This window comes from Garra rufa, chromosome 20 (assembly GCF_049309525.1).
Source record: "Garra rufa chromosome 20, GarRuf1.0, whole genome shotgun sequence".
NCBI classification, from domain to species: Eukaryota; Metazoa; Chordata; class Actinopteri; order Cypriniformes; family Cyprinidae; genus Garra; species Garra rufa.
Window position 1 is genome coordinate 38,830,090 of NC_133380.1, and position 22,644 is coordinate 38,852,733.

Sequence of the window (22,644 nt, forward strand, 5' to 3'; positions counted from 1 at the left end):
TGCTGTTGTTGTTGTTGTTTTTTCTTTTGTCACAGGCAATCAAGAAAATATTACAAAATATATATTTTATATATATAATTTTAAGGTTTCAGAGTAGGAAATGCCTCCTAACCATATTTAGGTAAGTGTATTTGTGTGTTTATTTATATTTAAACTAATGCTTGTATATCAGATGTTCATTAAAGTTTGATCTTGTTATTTGTTTAGCAGGTCACATGCTCTCCTAATAGGTTGTGATGACACAGTCTATGATCACACTGACCTGTCTCACACCTTTGTCCTCTAGTCCTGTTTACTCAAACTATTAACACAAACCAGTGAGATTCATTCTTATATTCCAGCATTTACAAAATAATTTCTCATTAACTAACATTTTACATAATATAAAAGGTAACAAAATATATATATATATTTATGTATAGCTACTGTAATTAACAATATTTACACAATTGGTTTGGAATTTTGATTTATACTTTCCATTGTGTATTCTTTATACAAAAATGCTGGTGTCCATTGACATATTATGCTGCAGCTAACTATAGGCACTAAACAAAGTCAAAATCATTGAATACAAATTGTAGCTGTATGATCACAAAGTTTTAGTGTTTTAGAATACAGGACAAATGTGGTACCATAGGGTCACTTTACCTCACTAACTGCATGAGATAAGGGAGTAGGAGGGAGAGACAGCTCCCTGTTATAAAAGATGATGTCCAAGTTGCTTACACCACCTCTGGACTTCACCATGTGGCAGCTCTATCTCTGTCTCCTGGTAGGCCTGGCTGGTAAGTACATGTCCTTGGCTGAATATTATTTAGAACTGAGCACAATGAATTTTCCCATGTAAATGTGTACTTCAATGCTGGTTCATATGAAAGGAGAATAGTAATGTTTCAATTTTCCTCTCTATTAGCCAGCGAGACTGTCAATTACGGTATGTAAACACTATAATTTACCTATAAGCCTATGGAGATTCTCTCTTTATTGTAAGATTTATTAGTACATTATTTTTATTGTTGTACTTAATGTGTATGTCACTAATAAAGGTTTTAAAGTTAATTAGGATTCAGATATATATTAGATAATACTTAATTGCAAATTTCTGAAATTTATCAATGGCCAACATTTTAGAGCCTTTCCTGAACTCTAAAAAAACATATGAGTATAAATATGAGGGACTGGTGCGAGTGGGACGAGAACTGCAAGACTTGGTTGAGTCAGCACTGAAGCTGAGGTGCACTTTTAAAATCATTGGTGAATCGCCACAAACCTTTGTGCTTCAGGTACCAACACTGTCTTTTTTTTTCAATCTGTTCTGAGCTAAGCAATGTAATATATTTATTTATAAATCAGATAGTAAAAATAATTAGATAACGTCTAATTATATACTGTCTTTTTAAGATCTCAAATGTAGACGTTGAAGACTTTAATGGCATACCCGGGAAAAGTGCCTTCAGCCCTTCCCAAAAGCTCACTAAGCGTCTATCTGCCGAGTTCAGCCAGCCAATCGTTTTTGAATTCTCCAAAGGACAAATTACTGACATTCGCACGGCACCTGGAGTCCCAAACGCAGTAGTAAATATTGTGAGAGGGATCCTTGGATTTCTACAAGTCACAGTCAAAACCACACAAAGTTTTTACGAACTGGTGGAGGTATGAAATCTACATATTAATTGTACAAAACAGTCCTTAAAGGGATAGTTCACCCAAAAATGAAAATTTGATGTTTATCTGCTTACCATCAGGGCATCAAAGATGTAGGTGACTTTGTTTCTTCAGTAGAACACAAATGAAGATGTTTAACTCAAACCGTTGCAGTCTGTTAGTCATATAATGGTGGTCAATGGGCACCAAATCTTTGACAGTAAAAAAAAACATAGACAGACAAAACCAAATTAAACCCTGCGGCTATTGACAATACATTGAGGTGTTAAGACACAAAACGATCAGTCTGTGCAAGAAATTGAACAGTATTTATATTATTATTTACCTCTGATTCACCGCAGTGCTCAACTGTATTGAGCGTGTTCACAACAGCCGGTGCTAGGCGCGGCAACATGATCTTGCATAGTAGATGTATGCGCGCATACACTGTCACGCATGTACGTCACTCATTTTTTACACAGTGCATAGCGGCTACTCAAAATGCTAATTACTTGTGCTTATCCTGATCCTGACAACCAATTAAAAACTAGAAGATTACGTTTCCTTGTGTGAACTCAGTTCATAATCGGGAGTGTTGACTTTTCAGTGACTACATTGCCAGAGCATGTTGACGCGTGACGCGCCGGCTGTTGTGAACGCACTCAATACAGTTGAACATTGTGGTGGATCAGAGGTAAATAATCATATAAATATAATCATAAATCATATAAACACTGTTCAGTTTCTTGCACAGACTGATCGTCTTAACACCTCAATGTATCATCAATAGCCGCAGGGTTTAATTTGGTTTTGTCTGTGTATGTTTTTTTTTCTACTCTCAAAGATTTGGTGCCCATTGACTGCCATTATATGACTGACAGACTGCAACAGTTTGAGTTAAAAATCTTTGTTTGTGTTCTACTGAAGAAACTAAGTCACCTACATCTTGGATGCGGGGGGAGGGTTAAGCAGATAAACATCAATTTTTAATTTTAGGGTGAACTATTCCTTTAACAATAGTATGATTCTATAGTAAGAACACAATATGAAAATATATTTTTTGTATTTCTTTAGTTGGGAATTCATGGTGTATGTCAAAGCAGTTACACTGTTGAAGAAGACTCCAATGCCAAAGAGTTGATAGTGTCCCAAATGATTGATATCAGCAACTGTCAACAGCCAGCTGCTTTATACCGAGGTATGGCTCTCGCCCCTGAAGACAAACTTAGCAAACAGGTGTGTTTCATTATATTTCGATTATAAACTTGAAGATAAAAAGTTGAAGATCAACCTTGAACTGATCTGAATGCTGTTCAAACTTACAGAGGGGTGAGAATGTTGTTTCAACGGTGAAACACACCTACACAGTTAAGTCCACAGCAGAAGGCGGTTTGATCACTAAAGCATTTGCTCAGGAGCGTCAATACTTCTCTCCATTCAATGTGAAGGGAGGAAACTCCCGAATGTTAGCACTGTAAGTGCCTTTGTCATTAGCTAACATGTTGTTGCAAGACTGCAGATTGTGCATGACATTGTCGTATTCCTTTTTCCAGACGGGACATCGAGCTTCTTAAAGTTTCAGACACAACTGACAAAATAGTGACCGGACAGATGCAGAGCAGAGGCAACCTGATGTACAAGACAGGAAAGGACCTCAATCCAATTCCCGTTGTGATGATCAACCTGAACGAACCAGTGCCAAAGGCAAACCGCCAAGACCATACACTCATGAACATTCAAACAGATATGTTGAATAAACTCATAAACCGATTTTGATCTGTACTGTACTGTAGATTTTGATCTGTCCTGTACTCTAACAGATTTTAGATTTAATCAAGCGCTTGGCGCAGGATAACATATATCGTGTGGAAAGCGCAAGCAGCACAGATATCCTGAAGCTAATTCAGTTGCTACGTGTGGCAACACTTGACAATCTAGAGCAGTTATGGAAGCAGGTCTCAGGAAATGATGAGCACAGGTATTTTCCTTACACCTGTCTTAGTACTATGCAATCTCAGATGTTATCCTACTGATTCTTCTTTTTTTGGTCTCCAGGAGGTGGTTTCTGGACTTGGTTGTGGAGGTAACAGATGAGAGGATCCTTAAATTCCTTGAAGCCAGATTTAAAGCTGGAGACATTACAGCGAATGAGGCAGGACAGGCACTAGTAGTGGCATTTAACCACTTGTCTGCTGAGCCTGTGTCAGTAGCATTAGCTCAGGTGAGCTGGTGACCTTAGTTAAATATTATCAATAATCATTCATGTCATGTATGTCTGCCTTCTAATGCTCTTTACTGTTTTCCAGGAGTTCCTGGCAATTCCTTTCAGCAAATCCCCGCCTCTACTGTGGAACACTGTAGTTTTGGCGTATGGTTCTTTAGTATACAGATACTGTGTGTATAACGATCCCTGCCCCGTTACTGTGGTGCAGGTATCTGTGGTCTTCTACTTCTGTATGCCAGATGATTAGTGCAAATATCAATTTTTATAATATGTTTAATGTGGAACTCAATTCTCTGATATTTATATTTTCCATGTCATTTGTAAACAATGTTGTCCAGCCACTGATGGATATGGCTACAACTGGACTTAGTAAAGCCTCTGAGGAGAGTATGGTCCTTGCACTGAAGGCCTTGGGAAATGCAGCTCATCCCTCCAGCATCAAGACTCTCCTGAAGTTCCTTCCAGGCTACACAGCTGGAGCTGAAAAACTTCCAACCAGAGTACAGGGTGCTGCAGTCCAGGCATTCAGACTGCTTGCAAGCAGGGACCCCCACAATGTAAGTACTATATTATAAATAAGTATTTTTAAGTAACTTTGCAAATGTATTGAAACAGAAAAAAAAAAAAATACCACACATACAGGTGCATCTGTTAGAATGTCGTGGAAATTTATTTCAGTAATTTAACTCAAATTGTGAAACTTGTGTATTAAATAATTTCAATTCCTCAGTTCATTCCTTGTAAAGTTCACCCAAATTCTTTAATTGATTTTGCTTGACATACCTCTCTTGGTTGGTTGTGCATCTTTTTCTTCCACACTTTTTCCTTCCACAACATGCTTGGATACAGCACTCTGTGAACCGCCAGCTTCTTTGGCAATGAATGTTTGTGGTTTACCCTCCTTGTGAAGGGTGTCAATGATTGAAATAACCAAAGACTTAAACTACTTAAGTCTGTGTGCATTGAATTTATTTAATATACAAGTTTCACAATTTGAGTTGAATTACTAAAATAAATGAACTTTTTCACGACATTCTAATTTATTGAGATGCACCTGTAGAAGTATTCAGACACTTAAAATTTTGCTTGATCATGTTTGCAATGTTGCTGTACTTGAAATGGTGTCCACTTGTGCCATATTCAGTTGATTAAAGATGATTTGGAAGTCACACACATCTGTATAAGGTCTAACTGCTACAAATGAATATCAGAGAAAAAAACCAAGCCATTAAGCTCAAAAACAGCATTATGTTGAGGCACAGATATGACGGACAATCACCCTAAACACAAGACAATGTATAAGTGCCTTAACTTAAGTGGCCGAGCCAGTTCATGCAATTGATCCTAGTCAAACAAGTCTGGAAATACATGAAAATTGCTGTCCACAGACAGTCATCAGCCAACGTGACATAAGGTCTGCAGGGATGCCTTGAGTACTGGCTTAAGGGTGTAGATTCTCAATGTGATATTTCCTCAAAGGTTAGTGTTCCCACACTGGTTAGGCTTAGCAAGAATGTTGTTCCAGGACCAAATAAAAAAAACATTTGGTAAAATCATGAGCACAAATGTTTTCATTAGCAAGGACTACTTTCAGCAGATGCTGACCATCTTTCTACGTCTTATATGTGTGCAGGTACAGGATATTGTCTTGAACCTCTTTGTGCAAAGGACTCTTCCTGCTGAAATCCGCATTCTGGCCTGCATGGTGCTTCTAGAGACCAAGCCATCCATAGCTCTGATCTCAGTAATAAGCGAGGTCCTCTTAGAGGAGGTTGACCAGCAGGTTGCCAGCTTCTCATACTCTCTACTGAAAGGCATTGCCAAGTCCCGCACCCCTGATAATCAACATCTGTAAGCATGCCCAATTGTGTACTTCTACTTTCCTTTCCTCTGCTTTCAGAACATCTGAAGTGTCCTCATTATTATTATTTTGTCTTCTAAAAAAAAAAAAAAAAGATCCACTGCCTGCAATATTGCCATGAAGATTCTTACCCCCAAACTTGGCCACCTGAGTTATCGCTACAGCAAGAATTTGCATTTCGACTGGTTCCATGGTGGGTTTACATTAGAAAGACAGTGTTTCTCAATACATAGGAAAATACCAGAGAACAGGGAGCTTTTCAATAATCATCATTATGTGCACCATCTTTTTGGTTTGCTATCTTTGTTGTACAATCTTTCAGTGATGCTGAGAATGGTCTGACACTGTTTCTTGTCTCATCAGATGACTTTTTATTTGGAACATCTACTGACATTTATATGCTGCAAAATGAAACTCTGATACCCACACAACTTATGCTTAAAGGAAAAATTAATTTCATTGGGAGAATATTACAATTTCTTGAGGTAATCAAACAAAAGCTTTAAGTTCAGTGTAATTGTATGTACTGTATACGTACTGTATATATGTTTTATATGTAATCTTTCATGTATTTCCAGCTTGGTGTCCGTGCAGATGGACTCAGAGAGCTGTTAGCAGGAAAAATCCCTCAACTCAAAAAAGATTTAGGAATCACAGATTACGCCACTATAATGAAAATTGTGAGCATCTTCCGCAGGTGTCACCACACTCTTGGAGGGCCGGTGTCCTACAGAGATTAGCTCCAACCCTAATCAAACACACCTGAACCAGCTAATCAAGGTCTTAAAACTTCCAGGCAGGTGTGTTGAGGCAAGTTGGAGCTAAACTCTGCAGGACACCGGCCCTCCAGGATCAAGTTTGATCTTCAGTTTTAGAATTTATGAAATGTTTTTCTTGACTTATGTCAGTCATTAGATTAATGGCTGTGCACTGATCTTTTAAAGCTCTCTGACTGGCAGAACCTTCCAAAAGATAGACCTCTGTTAACAGCATTTGTACGCGTATTTGGACAGGAAGCCTTTCTAATGGATGTAAGCGGAGACTACATTCAGAACATCATAAAGGTATTCCACCATCTTTTTTTAACATGTTATACAGTGAGGGAAAAAATATTTGATCCCCTGCTGATTTTATACGTTTGCCCACTGACAAAGAAAGGATAAGTCTTTAATTTTAATGGTAGGTTTATTTGAACAGCGAGAGACAGAATAACAACAAAAAATTCTGAAAAATGCATTTCAAAAAATGTTTTGCATTTTAATGAGTAAAATACGCATTTGAACCCTTCACAAACCATGTCTTCATACTTGGTGGCAAAACCCTTGTTGGCAATCACAGAGGTTAGACATTTCTTGTAGGTGGGCACCAGGTTTGCACACATCTCAGGAGGGTTTTTGTCCCACTCTTCTTTGCAGATCCTTTTTCTCCAAGTCGTTAAGGTTTCAAGGCTGACGTTTGGCAACTCAAACCGTCAGCTCCCTCCACAAATTGTCAATGGGATTAAGGTCTGGAGACTGGCTAGGCCACTCCAGGAGCTTAATGTGCTGCTTCTTGAGCCACTCCTTTGTTGCCTTGGCCATGTGTTTTGGGTCATTGTCATGCTGGAATACCCATCCATGACCCATTTTCATTGCCCTGGCTGAGGGAAGTAGGTTCTCACCCAGGATATGATGGTACATGTCCCTGTCCAACGCCCCTTTGTTGCGGTGCAGTTGTCCTGTGCCCTTAGCAGAAAAACACCCCCATAGCATAATATTTGATGGTGGGGATGGTGTTCTTGGGGTCATAGGCAGCATTCCTCCTCCTCCAAATGATTTGAGTTGATGCCAAAGAGCTTGATTTTGGTCTCATCTGACAACAAAACTTTCACTCAGTTCTCAAATCAGTTTCAAATCATTCAGATGTTAATTGGCAAACTTCAGACGGGCATGTATATGTGTTTTCTTGAGCAAGGGGACCTTGCAGGCTCTGCAGGATTTTAGTCCTTCACAACATAGTGTGTTACCAGTTGTTTTCTTGGTGACTATGGTCCCAGCTGCCTTGAGATCATTGACAAGATCCTCCCGTGTAGTTCTGGGCTGATTCCACACTGAAACTCCACGAGACTCCATCTTGCATGGAGCTCTAGGCCAAGAGAGATTGACAGTTATTTTGCGTTTCTTCCATTTGCAAATAATCGCACTAACTGTTGTCACCTTCTCATTAAGCTGCTTGGTGATGGTCTTGTAGCCCATTACAGCCTTGTGTAGGTCTACCATCCTGTCCCTGACATCCTTGGACAGCTCTTTGGTCTTGGCCATGGTGGAGAGTTTGGAATCTGATTGATTGCTTCTCTGGACAGGTGATCCAAGATTCCTGGCTCCCGGGTGTCTTTTATACATGTAACAAGCTGAGATTAGGAGCGCTCTTTTAAAGGGAGTGCATCTAATCTCAGTTTGTTACTTGTATAAAAGACACCCAGGAGCCAGAAATCTTGCTGATTGATAGGGGATCAAATACTTATTTCAGTCATTAAACTGATGCAATTAAATGCATTTTTCTGGATTTTTGTTGTTGTTATTCTGTCTCTCACTGTTCAAATAAACCATTAAGATTATAGACTGATCATTTCTTTGTCAGTTGGAAAACGTACCAAATCAGCAGAGGGTCAAAACTTTTTTTTCCCCTCACTGTAGAGGATTTGTTGTTTTCATGCTTTATTTATTTATTTATTTTTATTATTATTATTTTTTTTTTTTGTAGATTCAACTAAAACATTATGCACTTATTTTCTGCTCAGTCATTTAGTCCTTCTGCAGGGAAGGAGAGTAAGGTTTGGGAAAAGATTCAAGATGTTCAAAAGGGAACTTCCTGGCACTGGACCAAGCCACACCTTGTGTATGAAGCTCGATTTATACAGCCAACTTGTCTTGGTCTCCCAGTTGAAATCAGCAAATATTTCTCCATGGTAAATGCTGTTACAATGAAAGGTAATAAGTTTTCTTCTACAATTTATTATCTAATTAGATGTCTGGTAGTTCTGGGGATAATAGAGCTAAATACAAAAATGATAATATATTTTATCTCTACAGCTAAAGCGGAAATTAATCCTCCTCCCAAGGAACATCTGGGTGAGCTGCTAAGCTCAGATATTGCCCTGCATACAGATGGCTTTGCTGGGTAATGATGAAAAGTTATTTATTAACTAGACAGTGATACCTAGTGGTGTGGATGTAGCAACATGCAAAATCAATAGTACCCATGCCACTGTATAATTTTGTTATTTGCAGCCAGCCATGATTTTATTCCTGGTAACTGAAATGAGTAATTGGAGATCATGTGAGCTCAGTCTTCATGAGACATCCTGCTCAGTCTAAATCAGCGGTTCCCAATTCCAGTCCTCTCGCCCCACCGCTCTGCACATTTTGCATGTCTCTCTTAGTTAACACACCTGATTCAGATAACCAGCTCATTAGAAGTGAGGTCCGTGCAGGAACTGCGATCCGATTGACATGGTCCCTGCAAAGTGTTCATTGCTCCCTGCTCCCTAAGTGGGGGAAATCTGTTTACTATACTTCGAAACATTCATTCACATATTTGCGCTACGTCACCGCATGTAGCGTCTTCACACACAGATGAAACTTACTAGAGAAGTGTGACATAAGTGCATCTGTAAATGAATGCATTTTAAATTTACGTCTCCCACGCTTTAATGACCTTCAAATGGAACACATACGCTCGCTTCGAACTAATGAATAATGGCGGAATATCCTGTGATGTCCACTTCGAAGGGCAGTAACGTTGGAATAGAACAAACGTCGGAAGCGATGCGTGAAAACAAAATGTGCAGAGCGGTGGGTTGCGAGGACTGGAATTGGGAACCGTTGGTCTAAATTAAAACAGCATTTTTAGGCTACTGATATAACAGCCATTTTAATATCAGTGGTTGTGCATGAACACTATATGTTCCACAATGTCTAAGTCAAATAATATATAGCTTTGTGTTAGAATTTAGTTGTCAGATTTTCATTTGTGTTCATTTCACATTTCTTTGTGTTGAAAGCTGACTTTCCTTCTGCTTACAGTGTGACAAAAGATCATTTTGTCTTTCATGGAATCAACACAGATCTTTTTCAGTGTGGTGTTGAGCTGAAGAGTAAGATGGCAATTGCCTTGCCATGGGCATTTGACTTGAGAATAAACATGAAAGAGCAAAAGTATGAAATGAATTTGACCCCAACCAAAACAGTCACTGAATTATTTTCAGTCAAGTACGTTTTCCATGATTTCTACAGCACCATTCTGATATACTTTGAATGTGCCACCAAATAACCTGATGATTTTTCACTCTTCATCAAACAGTTCTAATGTGTTCGCTGTTTTGAGAAATATTGAGGATCCAAATGAGTTCAAAATAACTCCCATGATGCCGGAGACAGAGAACTCTCAACAGGGTCTGCCACTGGCCAGGATGTTACCAACTTCAAGGGATGATCAGGTACAACAGCCTTCACAATACTAAAACAAATTGGAGATATTTGGCAAATCCTGCAGACTTAACGGCTGTGTTTTCTGAGGCAGACTGAAGACTCAGCGGTCAAATTCAGGCAATGTGCTGCTGCCAAGATTTATGGAACTGCGATCTGCGTTGAGGCAGAGGCCAAACGAGCACACTACCTTCATGAATATCCTCTGTATTACTTCCTGGGACGTACTCGCTTTTCATATCAACTAGAACCAGGTAGCACATTAATTACTGATATAATCCAAAAAGGATATTTAAATATTCCTAGCAGTAACCTGTTGCTTGTTTCGAAGCTAAGGGTGCCAAACCCATTGAAAAGATTCAGATTCAGGTCTCTGCTGGCAGAAAACACCCTCCAGGTGTCAGTGAAATGATGAATCTCAGCCGCAGAGTATTCAAGGTACCATGACTCAGCCATAACTCTTTATCACTTACAGTGGCCTAATGATTTCCAGTCGTGAACTCAGAATTAATGTGACGATTTTGTTATACATGCTCCCTCTGTGTAGGACACAAGAGACGAGGTCACTTCCTGTGGGGAAAACAATTTATCCAACTCATTTGCAGCATCTCAGGTGCAAAACAAACATCTGAAGTCATTATTTCAAATGAAAAGGAGGGTTTAATTAATCAAATGTTCAATTATCAATTGTATACTTGGACAGACACACTGTAGCTTGATAATCGGTAATGTTCTACAAAGTTTTTCAGGTCATCCTGAGATGTATGTTTTGAATCTGCTTGTAAATTAATTCAAATCCAAAAGATTCTACAGAATATAGCTGTACACCTAATTTGTAGAAGAAGAATGAGCAGAGGAGAATTTGCCATGCAAAAGTAACTTAACATGATCAGAGTACTACAGGGTAACTAGAAATTGCTAGAGTAATGGAGTAATCTAGGAATTGCTCAGTCATCTTATCATTTAACTCATTTTCTCTGTGCTGTAGGATTTAGATGCCACTCCAGAACCTGCAATCACAGTAAAAGTGCTTGGCCTAAGTCCACCAGCAAAACCTTTGGGCTATGAAGGTGTAGCCTTTTATCTGCCAACAGCCCAAAGAGATGACATTGAAATGATAGTCTCTGAAGTTGAGGAAGAAGCAAACTGGAAAATGTGTGCCAATGCAAATGTAGATAAGAGTCATTCATCAGCAAAGGTAGAGAGGTCTTTAGAGCTTTCTGGTGCAACTCATTCTCATCAGTTTCCTTATTGCCTTATTGATTTTCTTCTTATGTTTCTAGGCCCATCTCAGATGGGGTGCAGAGTGTCAAACATATGATATATCTATGAGGGTGTCCGCAGCATGCCAACCAGAGTCTAAACGTTCCATATATACCAAGATCAACTGGGGAGCTCTGCCATCAGTATTCACAATGATTGGTCAAAGGTAATTCATTATGTTTATGATTTTCCTAAAAAACAGTATGATATTCTTAGTTTTTGTAAGATTTATCTATCTTCACCTAACTTTCCCTCAGAATTCAGGAGTATGTACCTGGCCTATCTTATGTAATGGGTTTCTACCAGAAATATGAGAAAAACCCAGAACGTCAGGCAGCTGTCACAGTTGTCGCGTCCTCACCAGAGACCTTTGACATGAGAGTGAAAATTCCAGAGGTTGTTCAATTTCAAATATAGTATGTCTTATTGCCTTCCTGCTTCTGTAGGCTAATAAATAATTTTGTCGTTTCTAGAGAACTTTCTACAAAAAGAAAATTTCCTCACCAGTTGATCTTGTGGGGTTTGAAGCTATGAACTTCACCATGTCAACCTAACAGGTCAATTTATGAAGTGTGTATCAAAAAAAACTGTGCCTTTTCTTGTGTATTTGCACAAATCGAGTATCTTACTGTTTTTCTCTTAACAGGCTTGCGTTACAGAGCCCTTTCTGGAAGACCAAACTGACAACATAGAAAAACGGATCATTAATGTTCTGAATTGTTTGTACATTTCTGAGATTTGATTATTGACAGATTTGGATATTCAGAGATATATGCTAAAATCATTACTTTTGAATTATACTTCAATGAATAAAGTGTGCAATAAGAGTTCCATTGTGACAGTAATTCAGTATGTTCAGACTGATCATTATATTCCAGTCTGGAGTTAGTTAGATTTACCTGTAGAGAATCTGTGAGAATCTCTTTCATGTTCAGAATGTAAAAAGATTGGTACAGCAATTGTAAATAAATGTGTTTTGATCAACATGTTGGTTCTGTCACCTCAGCTTAGTTCTACACTCTTAAAAATAAAGCTGCTTTAAAAGGTTCTTCAAAGCGTTGCCATAGAACCATTTTTGGTTCCACAAAGAACCATTCAGTCAAAGGTTCTTTAAAGAACCATCTCTTTCTTACCTTTTTATAACCTGAAGAACCTTCTTTTGCCACAAAGAAACTTTTGTGAAACAGAAAGGTTCTTCAGATGTTAAAGGTTCTTTATGGAACCATTTAGACAAAAACGGTTCTTCTATGGCATCGTGAAGCACCTTTATTTTTAAGAGTGTACCTCTCTTTTGTGATATAGACCATGATAACACACATCTCACCACTCTAGGAAGGTTCAGGTCTCCCACATATTAATAGCAGCTCCCTGACTCCCACAAATGATACCGTAAATTGAGCGAGAGATAGAGAAGCCTTGTTTACAAGGTATCAAAGTGTGTTTTCAGTGATTCAAACAAGTTGTCAGCCAAGATGCCTTTACCGTTCCCACCTGTTAAGCATGAGTGTTTTGAATGTGTCTCCTTGGACCACTTCTGCTTTGATTTCTTTGCACTTTACATCACTTTCGCAAGAGTGCGATGCACGAACGCTACTGAATCAACGCAGTTAACACAGCTTGGGGGTTAGGGGATTAGTGATGCAACCTCCTTGAAATTACTTTTTGCAGGGTGGGATGTCTGCAGTAATATACAGTACGGATACATTTTTTGTGTCTGACAAATAGGCCCTCCTTGTGTCTCTATACATATGTGCACAACAATCTTTAGTTTAGTGATATCATATTAGAAGTTGAAATGTGAAATTTGTATTTAAGGAAAGTTCACGTCATCACTTACTCACTGTCATTGTTTAAACTTTTATGACTTCTACAATTATAAAGGGAATTGTTTGCACCAGTCACAGTGGTGGTATGGTGGACCCTGAGGCAGCATAATGATCAATAAAACAGATCAAATTTTGGTGATAACAAAGTAATTAAATTACTGCAATTCTAATTTTTTTGTTATACATTTTGTCAACAGGTTACAAAATTGGGTAAAAACTCTATTGACTGCCAGTGGCAACTTTCAAATGGCATCAGAATTGCACATACATAATAGAGGTAGTCATAGTGAAGCAAAGGATACATATCAAAAATCGTTCAGAAAAAGTTACACTATATTGGCAAAAGTATTTGGACACCCCCTTCTAATGAACAGGTTTGGCTACTTTAGTACTTTCCATTAGTGCAAATCTTAATGTCTATTTAAAGTTGCATCTAAACTCTGCAGGGCTACGGCCCTCCAGGACCGGAGTTTGACACCCCTGATCTAGAGTTTCAAGACAGAACTTTGGATTTCTATCATGAAAACTCTCGGAAGGTTTAGCATGGTAATGTCCAAGACTTATGTACTGCTGCTGCTCCGAAGAGCCATGTTAACTGCATTTATTACTATCTACAGTATGTGTGCCTGGGTACCATGCCGATTGGCTTAACTCTAATTAGACGCGCACTATGTATAACGATAATTAACAAATGGATATATTTTGCAATCCGATAGATAAGACCCCAGCACCCACCTTAGCAAAATATAATTTAACCTTGCATTCAAAAAAAGAGTTACACATAGGTGCAAAATGGACAAAAATGTCCATGTCCGAAAACTGTCATAAAAATATGATTTATTAATATTTGTTCCGCTTTCACTGATGCCGATTTTTTAACCAGCATCTGTTCTATCCATAGATACCAAACATTCATTCATTTTCAAAATTGTAACCCTTTAAATGCTGGTTTGTTTACATAATGCCACAGGTGTTTTTATTGAAAAAAATGAAAAATAGTAGTTAATTTCCATATACTAAATGCTAAGCAGAATTTATTTTTTTTGCTTAGATTCTTGGGTGTGTCAGTGAAGAACAACAACATTCATTTTGAGGCATTTATATTTGTTATGTAGTGTTATGCCAAATTTGAAAAAAAAATGGCACAATCTAGTAAAAATGGTAAAAATTAAAAATTTGAAGCCTTGTCGATAGAATGAATGCCTATTAGCAAATATTGCATCATTTTATAGTCAAATGGCCCTGGTTTGAAAAACTGCAGTTTTAAGGTCCTGAGTGTGAGTATTTTTTGTACGGAGGGTAAAATTGATTTTTTGAAGGAAATGAGGGTGAAATTTAAAAATTTCAATAAAAATAAACCTGAGACAAAATGTATGCAGTTGGCATTAACACAGGCAAACTTACAACAAAAAACAAAACTGAAATGGACAAAAATGTCCATAAGGTTGCACAAGGGTTAAGTCATTTCATAACTGTCATTGATATACAGTCAGGTCCATATATATTTGGACTCTGACACAATTTTCATAATTTTGGCTCTTTATGGCACTAGTATAGATTTCAAATAAAACAATCAAGTGCAGACTTTGAAAGTGAAAAAGTGCAGACTTTAAGCTTTAATTCAAGGGGTTGAACATAGAAATAACATAAAATGCTTAGGAATTACAACCACTTTTATGCACTGACCCACATTTTCAGGGTCTCAAATGTAATTGGACAAATAAATATAATCATAAATAAAATGTTCGTTTTTAATATTTTGAGAATCCTTTGCAGGCAATTACTGCCTTAAGTCTGGAACTCAATGACATCTCCAGAGACTGGAATTCCTCCTTTGTGATGCTTTTCCAGGCCTTAAAGGAGTAGTTCACTTTCAAAACAAAAATTTATAGATAATGTGTAAAGGAGTAGTTCACTTTCAGAACAAAAATTTACAGATAATGTACTCAGCCCCTTGTCATCCAAGATGTTCATGTCTTTCTTTCTTCAGTCATAAAGAAATGGTGTTTTTTAAGGAAAACATTTCAGGATTTCTCTCCATATAATGGACTTCTAAGGTGCCTCCAAGTTTGAACTTCCAAAATGCAGTTTAAATGCAGCTTCAAAGGGCTCTAAATGATCCCAGCCGAGGAAGAAGGGTCTTATCTAATGAAACGATCGGTTATATTCTAAAAACATTTACAACTTGTATACTTTTTAATCTCAAACGCTCGTCTTGCCGAACTAGACAAGACAAGCATTTGAGGTTAAAAAGTATATAAATTGTAATTTTGTAATAATACTCCTTTAAGGCTGACTTAAGATGTTGTTTGTGGGTCTTTTTGCCTTTAGTTTTGTTTTTAGAAAGTAAAATGAATGTTCAGTCGAGTTGAAATCAAGAGACTGACTTGGGCATTGCAGAATATTCAACATTTTTACCTTCAAAAACCCCTGGGATGCTTTTGCTGTATGTTTTGGGTCCACGTCCATTTGTACTATGAAGCACCGCCCAATCAACTTTGCTCCATTTGATTGAATCTGGGCAGAGAGCATGTCCCTATACACTTCAGAATTCTTCCAGCTGCTTCTGTCTTATCATCACTAAACACCGGTAACCCATGCCACTGGAAGCCATGCATGCTCATGCCATCACACTGCTCCACCATGTTTCACAGATCATGTTGTATGCTTCGGATCATGAGCTGTTCCAAGTGTTCTCCATACTTTTTTTCTTGGCCTTTTGTTTGTTTTAATCTTTCCTTGTTTGCATCTTGTGGTGAACCCTCTGTGTTTGCTCTTGTGAAGTCTTCACTGTTGTCCTCTATGAACATCCAGACCTTTTTGTAAGTTGCTGAGCTCTCAAAATGTACCAAACTGTTAATTTGGCCACTTCTAATGTTACTGCTATCTCTCAGATTGATTTATTTTGTTTTACTTGCATGCAGAGCTCCTTTGACTGCATGATGTGGGTTTAGAGCAACAGCTTCCAAATACAAATGGCACACTTAGAATCAACTCCAGACCTTTTACCTGCTTAATTGATGTAGAAAAAATAAAGGAATACACAACTTTCCATGAAACAGCTTTTGAGTCAAAAAAGGGCAAGGTACGTAAAGAGCTGTAATTCCTTAAAGAATACCCTTAAATTAAAGCTCAGATTTCTTTAAGCACTTTAAGTCCATATTTATTATATAACTGTAACTTGAATATGTTTTGGTCAACAGCTAAAATAATAAAAATGGTGTCCTGCTTCAGCATACCTGCCTGCCTCCTTTTCAAGCAGTCTTGAGAAGCTTGATTGGACGCTTCAGGTGTGTTTGATTGGGGTTGTAGCTAAACTCTTCAGGATAGTGGGTCCCAAGAAACAGGGTTGAAGACCTCTGATATAAAGTTTTATGACCGAACTTTGGAATTTTTTAAAAAATTGATAAGTATAAATTCCTCCTTTCTCAATTGGTTTGATTAAATGTAATCAAAAGTGCACCTTTAAAATACATATTTGTTTTAGTCAAATAGTTTATTTTCATAAAATTCGCTTTTTAAAAAATGAATAATGTAAATTTTAGAAAAAAATTATCTGTTGGATTTTTAGGCATTTATTTTGGTGTGACCAACTTAAGCTAAATGATATTTAAAGGCTTTATTTAGGTATTTCTGTATAGTTATTTAATTATTGTGATATTGACAAAGCCATAACACTAATCTCAGTTGTGAACCCTCTTTGCTCATGAGCAGCTTTTCTTTACTGAGCCGAGATCAGTGAGTGTTGTTTCTGTTCAGCTGCAGCTGCTCACAGTTGATTGGAGCGCCGAAGTTATTTTGATGAGAGGAGAGCAAACTCGAGCTCTCATACTGCTCACAGAAAGCTCAGGGAATCAGCATGAATGCTCTCTGTGTGCTCTTTTTGTTTCATGTCATATTCCTTGGAGTTTATGAAATCTGGTGTAAATCTCACCCAAAGCCTTCATGTGGATACCCTCCATCCCAATGGTGTAGTTCTCTGGAGATTGCTACAGAATGTGGGGTAAGTCTGTTTAAGAGGTTGATTTAAGTCTTGAAACAATTAAGTTCTCTTTATTGCACTTTATTGCATTTTACAGGCATTTCTGTATCAGTATCATATTTGTAATAATTTGTGAAGGTAACCTAAAATACAGAATTATTCATCTGTTTTCCCTTGCATTATGCAATATAATAGCCTATGTTAATTTCCTCTCCTCAGTGTGTTAATGGCCGTCTAGAATATTGACTTTTATTATTGCACAGGTACACTGCTCTTGCAAAGAAGCTGTGTTCGACATCACTTTCAAAGACTTCTTTGTGCTTGTAAATTACTGTCATGCTTTTGAACACAAACAGCTTCCAATTAAGCGGACCACGAGGTTTCCCGCTTCACATCATGAGTTTGATGAGCCTCCTTATGTCCACAACTGTATGTTATACTCCGAATTCAGAAATTCTGTAAATAGTTGGTTTAAAAATGAGCTTTAGAGAATTAGTTTAACTTTTGAGTCTGTTTGTTTACTTGTGTGAATTTCTGTGCTATCAAATAAAATGTATGCAATTTGTATGACTTGAAGTCATAAAGTCATATTGCATGTGTAGCCTTACTGTACACTCTTAAAAATAAAGGTGCTTTAAAAGGTTCCTCAAGCGATGCCGTAAAAGAACCATTTTTGGTTCCATAAAGAACCATTCAGTCAAAGGTTCTGTGAAGAACTATCTCTTTCTTACCTTTTTATAATCTGAAGAACCTTCTTTTGCCACAAAGAACCTTTTGTGACAGAAAGGTTCTTCAGATGGTTAAGGTTCTTTATGGAACCATTTAGACAAAAAGGTTCTTCTATGGCATCTTGAAGAACCTTTATTTTTAAGAGTGTAAGTGGCCAAACTTTCTATATTCCTACTCCATGTTTTGTGGTGTTGGGTTTTTTTTTCTATGCATCTGAATAGGTACGGAAACAGTGTATGGAACTGAATGCGACACGGCTAGACCCCGTGGTTCCTCCTGTAGAGATCTCTCTCTATTACGAGAGCCTGTGTCCAGGCTGCAGAGCGTTCCTAACAGAACAGCTCTTCCCAACCTGGACTTTACTAAAAGATATAATGAAAGTCAACCTGGTGCCTTTCGGCAATGCTAAGGTACAGCTATGCATAAGAGTCTGTAAGCTGTAATGAAGAAAATGTTATGATATTACTTGTTTTTATGACTGTTAACTTGTAATTTAAGGAGCTTCCTGAAGAGAATTCATTCTCATGTCAACATGGAGAACCAGAGTGCTACGCTAACATGGTTGAGGTGAGTTTGCAAACAATGTTAACTACAGTATAAATAAAATATGCATACACTATATTGCCAGAAGTATTGAGTCACCCCCTAATGAACAATGTTGAATGAATGTTTAAGCATATAATGATATTCTAGGCAATTGTGTGCTTCTAATTTTACAGCAACAGTTTGGACAGGACCCTCTTTGATTCTAACATGATAATGCCTTTGTGTATAAGGCAATGATTAATTCAGTCATTGTGGAAGAACTTGACTGGTCTGCAAAGCCAAGTCCTAATCTTAGCTGAACACCTCTGGGGTGACTTTAAATGCAGACCTTGAGCCAAAAACTCGTCACCAAACACCAATGACTTTAGTCTTTAGACTTTAGATCAGAAAAAGGCACTTCCAAAACTGTGGCAACAAAGATGGAAACAATCCATGTGTTTATAAATTTTATTTCCATCTCTGTTGCAACAGTTTTGGAAGTGTCCAAAATGACTGTACCCTTATGTACAAGACATTGCTGTTTGGTGATGAGTTTTTGGCTCAAAGTCTGGATTTAAAGTCACTCCAGAGGTGTTCAGCTGGGTTTACGACTTGGCTTTGCAGACCAGTCAAGTTCTTCCACACTGACTGAATCAATCATTTCTTTTTGAACCTTGCTTTATACACAGATGCATTTTCATGTTAGAATAGAAAAGGGTCTTGTCAAAGCTGTTGCTATTAAATTAGAAGAACACAATCCCCTAGAATATCATTATATGCTTGAACATTAGGATTTGTACTCATGAAAATTACTAAAGTGGCAACGTAGTATATGTGACCCTGGACCACAAAACCAGTGATAAGGGTCTTTTTTTATTATTGAGATTTATGCATCATCTGAAAGCTGAATAAATAAGCTTTCGACTGATGTATGGTTTGTTGGGACCATATTTTTTTCAAGATGCAACTATTTGAAAATCAGGAATCTGAAGTTGTCAAAAAATCTAAATGTAGTGAAAATCGCCTTTTAAAATTGTCCAAATGAAGTTCTTAGCAATGCATACTTATCAAAAATTATGTTTTGATATATTTGTGGTAGAACATTTACAAAATGTATTCATGGAACATGATCTTTACTTAATATCTGAATGATTTTTGGCATAAAAGAAAAATCGTAATTTTGACCCATACTATGTATTTTTGGCTATTGCTGCAAATATACCCATGCTACTTAAGACTGGTTCACATATTTCATTACATAATATAGTTAAACTATTTTATCCAATATGTGTGTGTTTGTGTATTACACTTGAATTATTGTTTGTGAAGGCAGCAAAGGCATTAGGTTTTGTGGATGAGCTGATAGTTAGTTTCTTTCTCTAGTTAGTTAAACATTCCTAATTTTTTTTATTATTATTTCTTAATAGGCATGTGTTTTATATGCAGCCAATCATGCAGCATTTCCTGTCATTTACTGCATGGAGTCATCTGCAGATGTACTAAAATCTGCTACGCATGTAAGCATCTCTGTCTCTGAGCCAACTTTACTGTCCCTCATTATAGCATTTTTTTGAGCGAAGAAGAGCTATTATGAGTCATTGTTTCTTTGCCAGTGTTTGCAGCTCTATGCACCATTTGTTAAATGGCAGACCATTGAGTCTTGTACCAGAGGAGAGCTTGGTCATAGTTTGATGCATCAGAATGCAGTGAAGACTGGAGCGCTCAAACCGGCACACACTCATGTTCCCTGGATCACCATCAATGGAGTGAGGCCTTATTAAACGAATCTACATCTGTCATGCTGAAATATGTCTGGTGTGGGAATTTGAGCTTTTTTTTTTTTCTACCTCAGGAATACACCAGTGAATTGGAAGATAAGGCCATGTCCACTCTTTTCAACCTTGTATGCAGTTTGTACAAAGTATGCTCGTGTCTCTTCACATTTACCATTTCTGATTGCTGAATTATTGCACATCCTCATCAGCTTTATTAAAAAGCTTGTGTACCTCTATTACAGGGAATCAAGCCACCAGTCTGTACTGGAGCCCTGAAAAAACTGGACCGAAGCTTATGCTAGTGGAAGAGTGGAGTGTTGCTAAATACACATGATTCTAATGCATATTATTATTATTTAAACCTTATCTCTTGTTTCCGTGTGTTTGAGGATAAACAAAAAAAGAATAACATTTTAACATGCTGACACTGTTTTAATCATATGTTTGTGTACTTGGCTATAGTTTTGGGACAGTATAGTGTGCCTAACATAAAGTGTTTTTTGTAACTTCATTATCAGCTTCAATAAATAGACTAATAAAAATGGCGTGAGCAAATCAATAACATGCAGCACATACTGCCTCCTGTGGCAACTAATGTCTCCTAATGACCTTTTTGCCTCAGTGGAAAATTTCCATTCGAAAATGATCTAGCATGTCTAATGGATTCTAATGGATTTTTAAAACCCATGTGAATGCATGGAAAATCTGGGGGGTGTTCCATAAACCAAGTTTACCAAATAAGTCAGGCTTATTTCAGTTAGTCTGACTTATTTTGAGCCAAATCAAGTGACAATAAGTCAGACTAACTGAAATAAGCCTGACTTATTTGGTAAACTTGGTTTATGGAACACCCCCCTGGAAGTGTAACAAACCAATTCACAGTGTTTTTGTGTTTTGTCATCAAATTCTTAGCACTGAAACTGAGGCTGTCACTGGAACTGCACTGAACTCATTAGAAGATTCAAGAAACAGGCTAAGACTGTTCTCAAGTATAAAAAAGCACTTAGCTTGCTACAATACCACTTCCTTTTTTCATATTTTCACCTCATGTCTCTTTCTATCTCTAGGTAACATTTCTCTAACTCTGAGATCGAAATCAACTTCACAAAAAGCTTAATTAACCACTTTAATTAAGCTGTGTTTATGTCATGATTTTAACATGATATCTGTATATAAAGTAGCACCTTTATTTCTGTAGATCTAGAGGCACCATTACTTGGGGACCATTTTCTTCCAATATTTTAAATTCTGCTACATACTACTTTTCACCAGCAGATGGCATGCTCAGATTGTTTTCATTCAACAAAACGTGCCTTTAAAAACCTGTCCAAAGGAAAAATGAAAAGTGGATAACCTATCATTTCTACTATTTAAGTTCAAATTTCTCAATTTAAACTTTTTTTTTTATGTCTAGCTACCTAGACTACTTACCAATTTTGTTTTTTTCTTTTTTCTGTGTTTACATTAGTGGCTATGATTATATTTGTAAATAGTATAGCCTACTACATACAGAATAGGTATTAAGACTAAATTATTAAATATTTCAGTTATTTAAAGGACATTAAGGGACACTATCAGGCATGGATTCTGTTTGGGCATGAGGTAATAAGAGTTCCATATTTTTAGATAAATTGAGAATAATGTTTTTGTCCTTCTACAATTCTAAAACAGCAAAAATAACTAAACAAAACATTGTAATTTAGTAGAGGGTCTGACCCAGTTGCTTCAGAGTATTTTTAAAAATATATTTTGTACAAAATGATTTGAAAGTCTCATTTATGAAGACTTTGTTATTAGATAAATCAGTTGTGAATGAATTTCTCCAATGAATGATGGTTTTTCAAGCTTCTGAATGGGATGTAGACTGAATTGTAGGCCTAGACCAGGGGTGGCCAACATCATAAATTAAATAAGGAAATGAATCAGAATTTAAAAAATGTTACACAACTGTAATTTTTAACATTTGCAATGGATAGTCAGCTTTAAGAACATTAAGAGTCAGCTTTTAGAACATTAAGAATGGGTGTCTCAACTACCGTGGTACTGTTTCAACTGTACACTATATGGGTTCAATTGAGACAAAAATGCACCTTATGTTTCTGAGCTAATTGTGGAAAATACAAACTACTTATGGCTATCAATTTATGATATTTTAGTACACAAACAAAAGAAATATCATGTGAAAAATCACTTCATTTCTGCATCTACTTTTCGTGTAGTGATGAAAAAAGCAGAAAGTGTCTCAACTGTCTTCCCTACATGAGGAAAACATGCAAACTCCACGCAGTAAGGCCTCTTGGCTCCAGGACTCCAACCGGGACCGTCTTGCTGTGAGCCAACAGTGCTACC

General features: G+C 37.3%; 2 protein-coding genes across 2 annotated transcripts; both read left to right on the forward strand.

The window, feature by feature from the left end:
- Window positions 1-684: 684 nt before the first annotated feature.
- On the forward strand, window positions 685-12,442 carry vtg3 (vitellogenin 3, phosvitinless). Its single transcript, XM_073825966.1, has 28 exons — window positions 685-785; window positions 914-934; window positions 1,132-1,283; window positions 1,402-1,653; window positions 2,719-2,880; window positions 2,970-3,118; window positions 3,198-3,348; window positions 3,465-3,622; window positions 3,700-3,865; window positions 3,951-4,076; window positions 4,207-4,425; window positions 5,502-5,719; window positions 5,825-5,922; window positions 6,093-6,214; window positions 6,308-6,409; window positions 6,674-6,793; window positions 8,509-8,698; window positions 8,801-8,888; window positions 9,794-9,979; window positions 10,071-10,206; window positions 10,290-10,449; window positions 10,527-10,633; window positions 10,743-10,808; window positions 11,184-11,393; window positions 11,479-11,624; window positions 11,716-11,854; window positions 11,932-12,015; window positions 12,105-12,442. Exons 1-27 carry the CDS (start codon window positions 707-709, stop codon window positions 12,010-12,012), a joined length of 3,804 nt encoding a protein of 1,267 aa, XP_073682067.1. The 5' UTR covers window positions 685-706; the 3' UTR covers window positions 12,013-12,015; window positions 12,105-12,442.
- Window positions 12,443-17,086: 4,644 nt separating this feature from the next.
- ifi30b (IFI30 lysosomal thiol reductase b) lies at window positions 17,087-20,819 on the forward strand. Its single transcript, XM_073826086.1, has 7 exons — window positions 17,087-17,287; window positions 18,217-18,405; window positions 18,494-18,562; window positions 19,948-20,037; window positions 20,134-20,286; window positions 20,373-20,441; window positions 20,538-20,819. Exons 1-7 carry the CDS (start codon window positions 17,144-17,146, stop codon window positions 20,595-20,597), a joined length of 774 nt encoding a protein of 257 aa, XP_073682187.1. The 5' UTR covers window positions 17,087-17,143; the 3' UTR covers window positions 20,598-20,819.
- The last annotated feature ends 1,825 nt before the right edge of the window (window positions 20,820-22,644 follow it).

Bases quoted from the DNA above. Each gene is read 5' to 3' on its own strand.
- vtg3 (XM_073825966.1), top strand. From the start codon at position 707: ATGATGTCCAAGTTGCTTACACCACCTCTGGACTTCACCATGTGGCAG. The intron at 3,119-3,197 runs GTAAGTGCCTTT...TCCTTTTTCCAG, and splicing joins AACTCCCGAATGTTAGCACT to ACGGGACATCGAGCTTCTTA. The intron at 3,349-3,464 runs GCAAACCGCCAA...GTACTCTAACAG, and splicing joins TGAACGAACCAGTGCCAAAG to ATTTTAGATTTAATCAAGCG.
- ifi30b (XM_073826086.1), top strand. From the start codon at position 17,144: ATGAATGCTCTCTGTGTGCTCTTTTTGTTTCATGTCATATTCCTTGGA. The intron at 18,563-19,947 runs GTGAGTTTGCAA...ATTTCTTAATAG, and splicing joins GCTACGCTAACATGGTTGAG to GCATGTGTTTTATATGCAGC. The intron at 20,442-20,537 runs GTATGCTCGTGT...CCTCTATTACAG, and splicing joins TTGTATGCAGTTTGTACAAA to GGAATCAAGCCACCAGTCTG.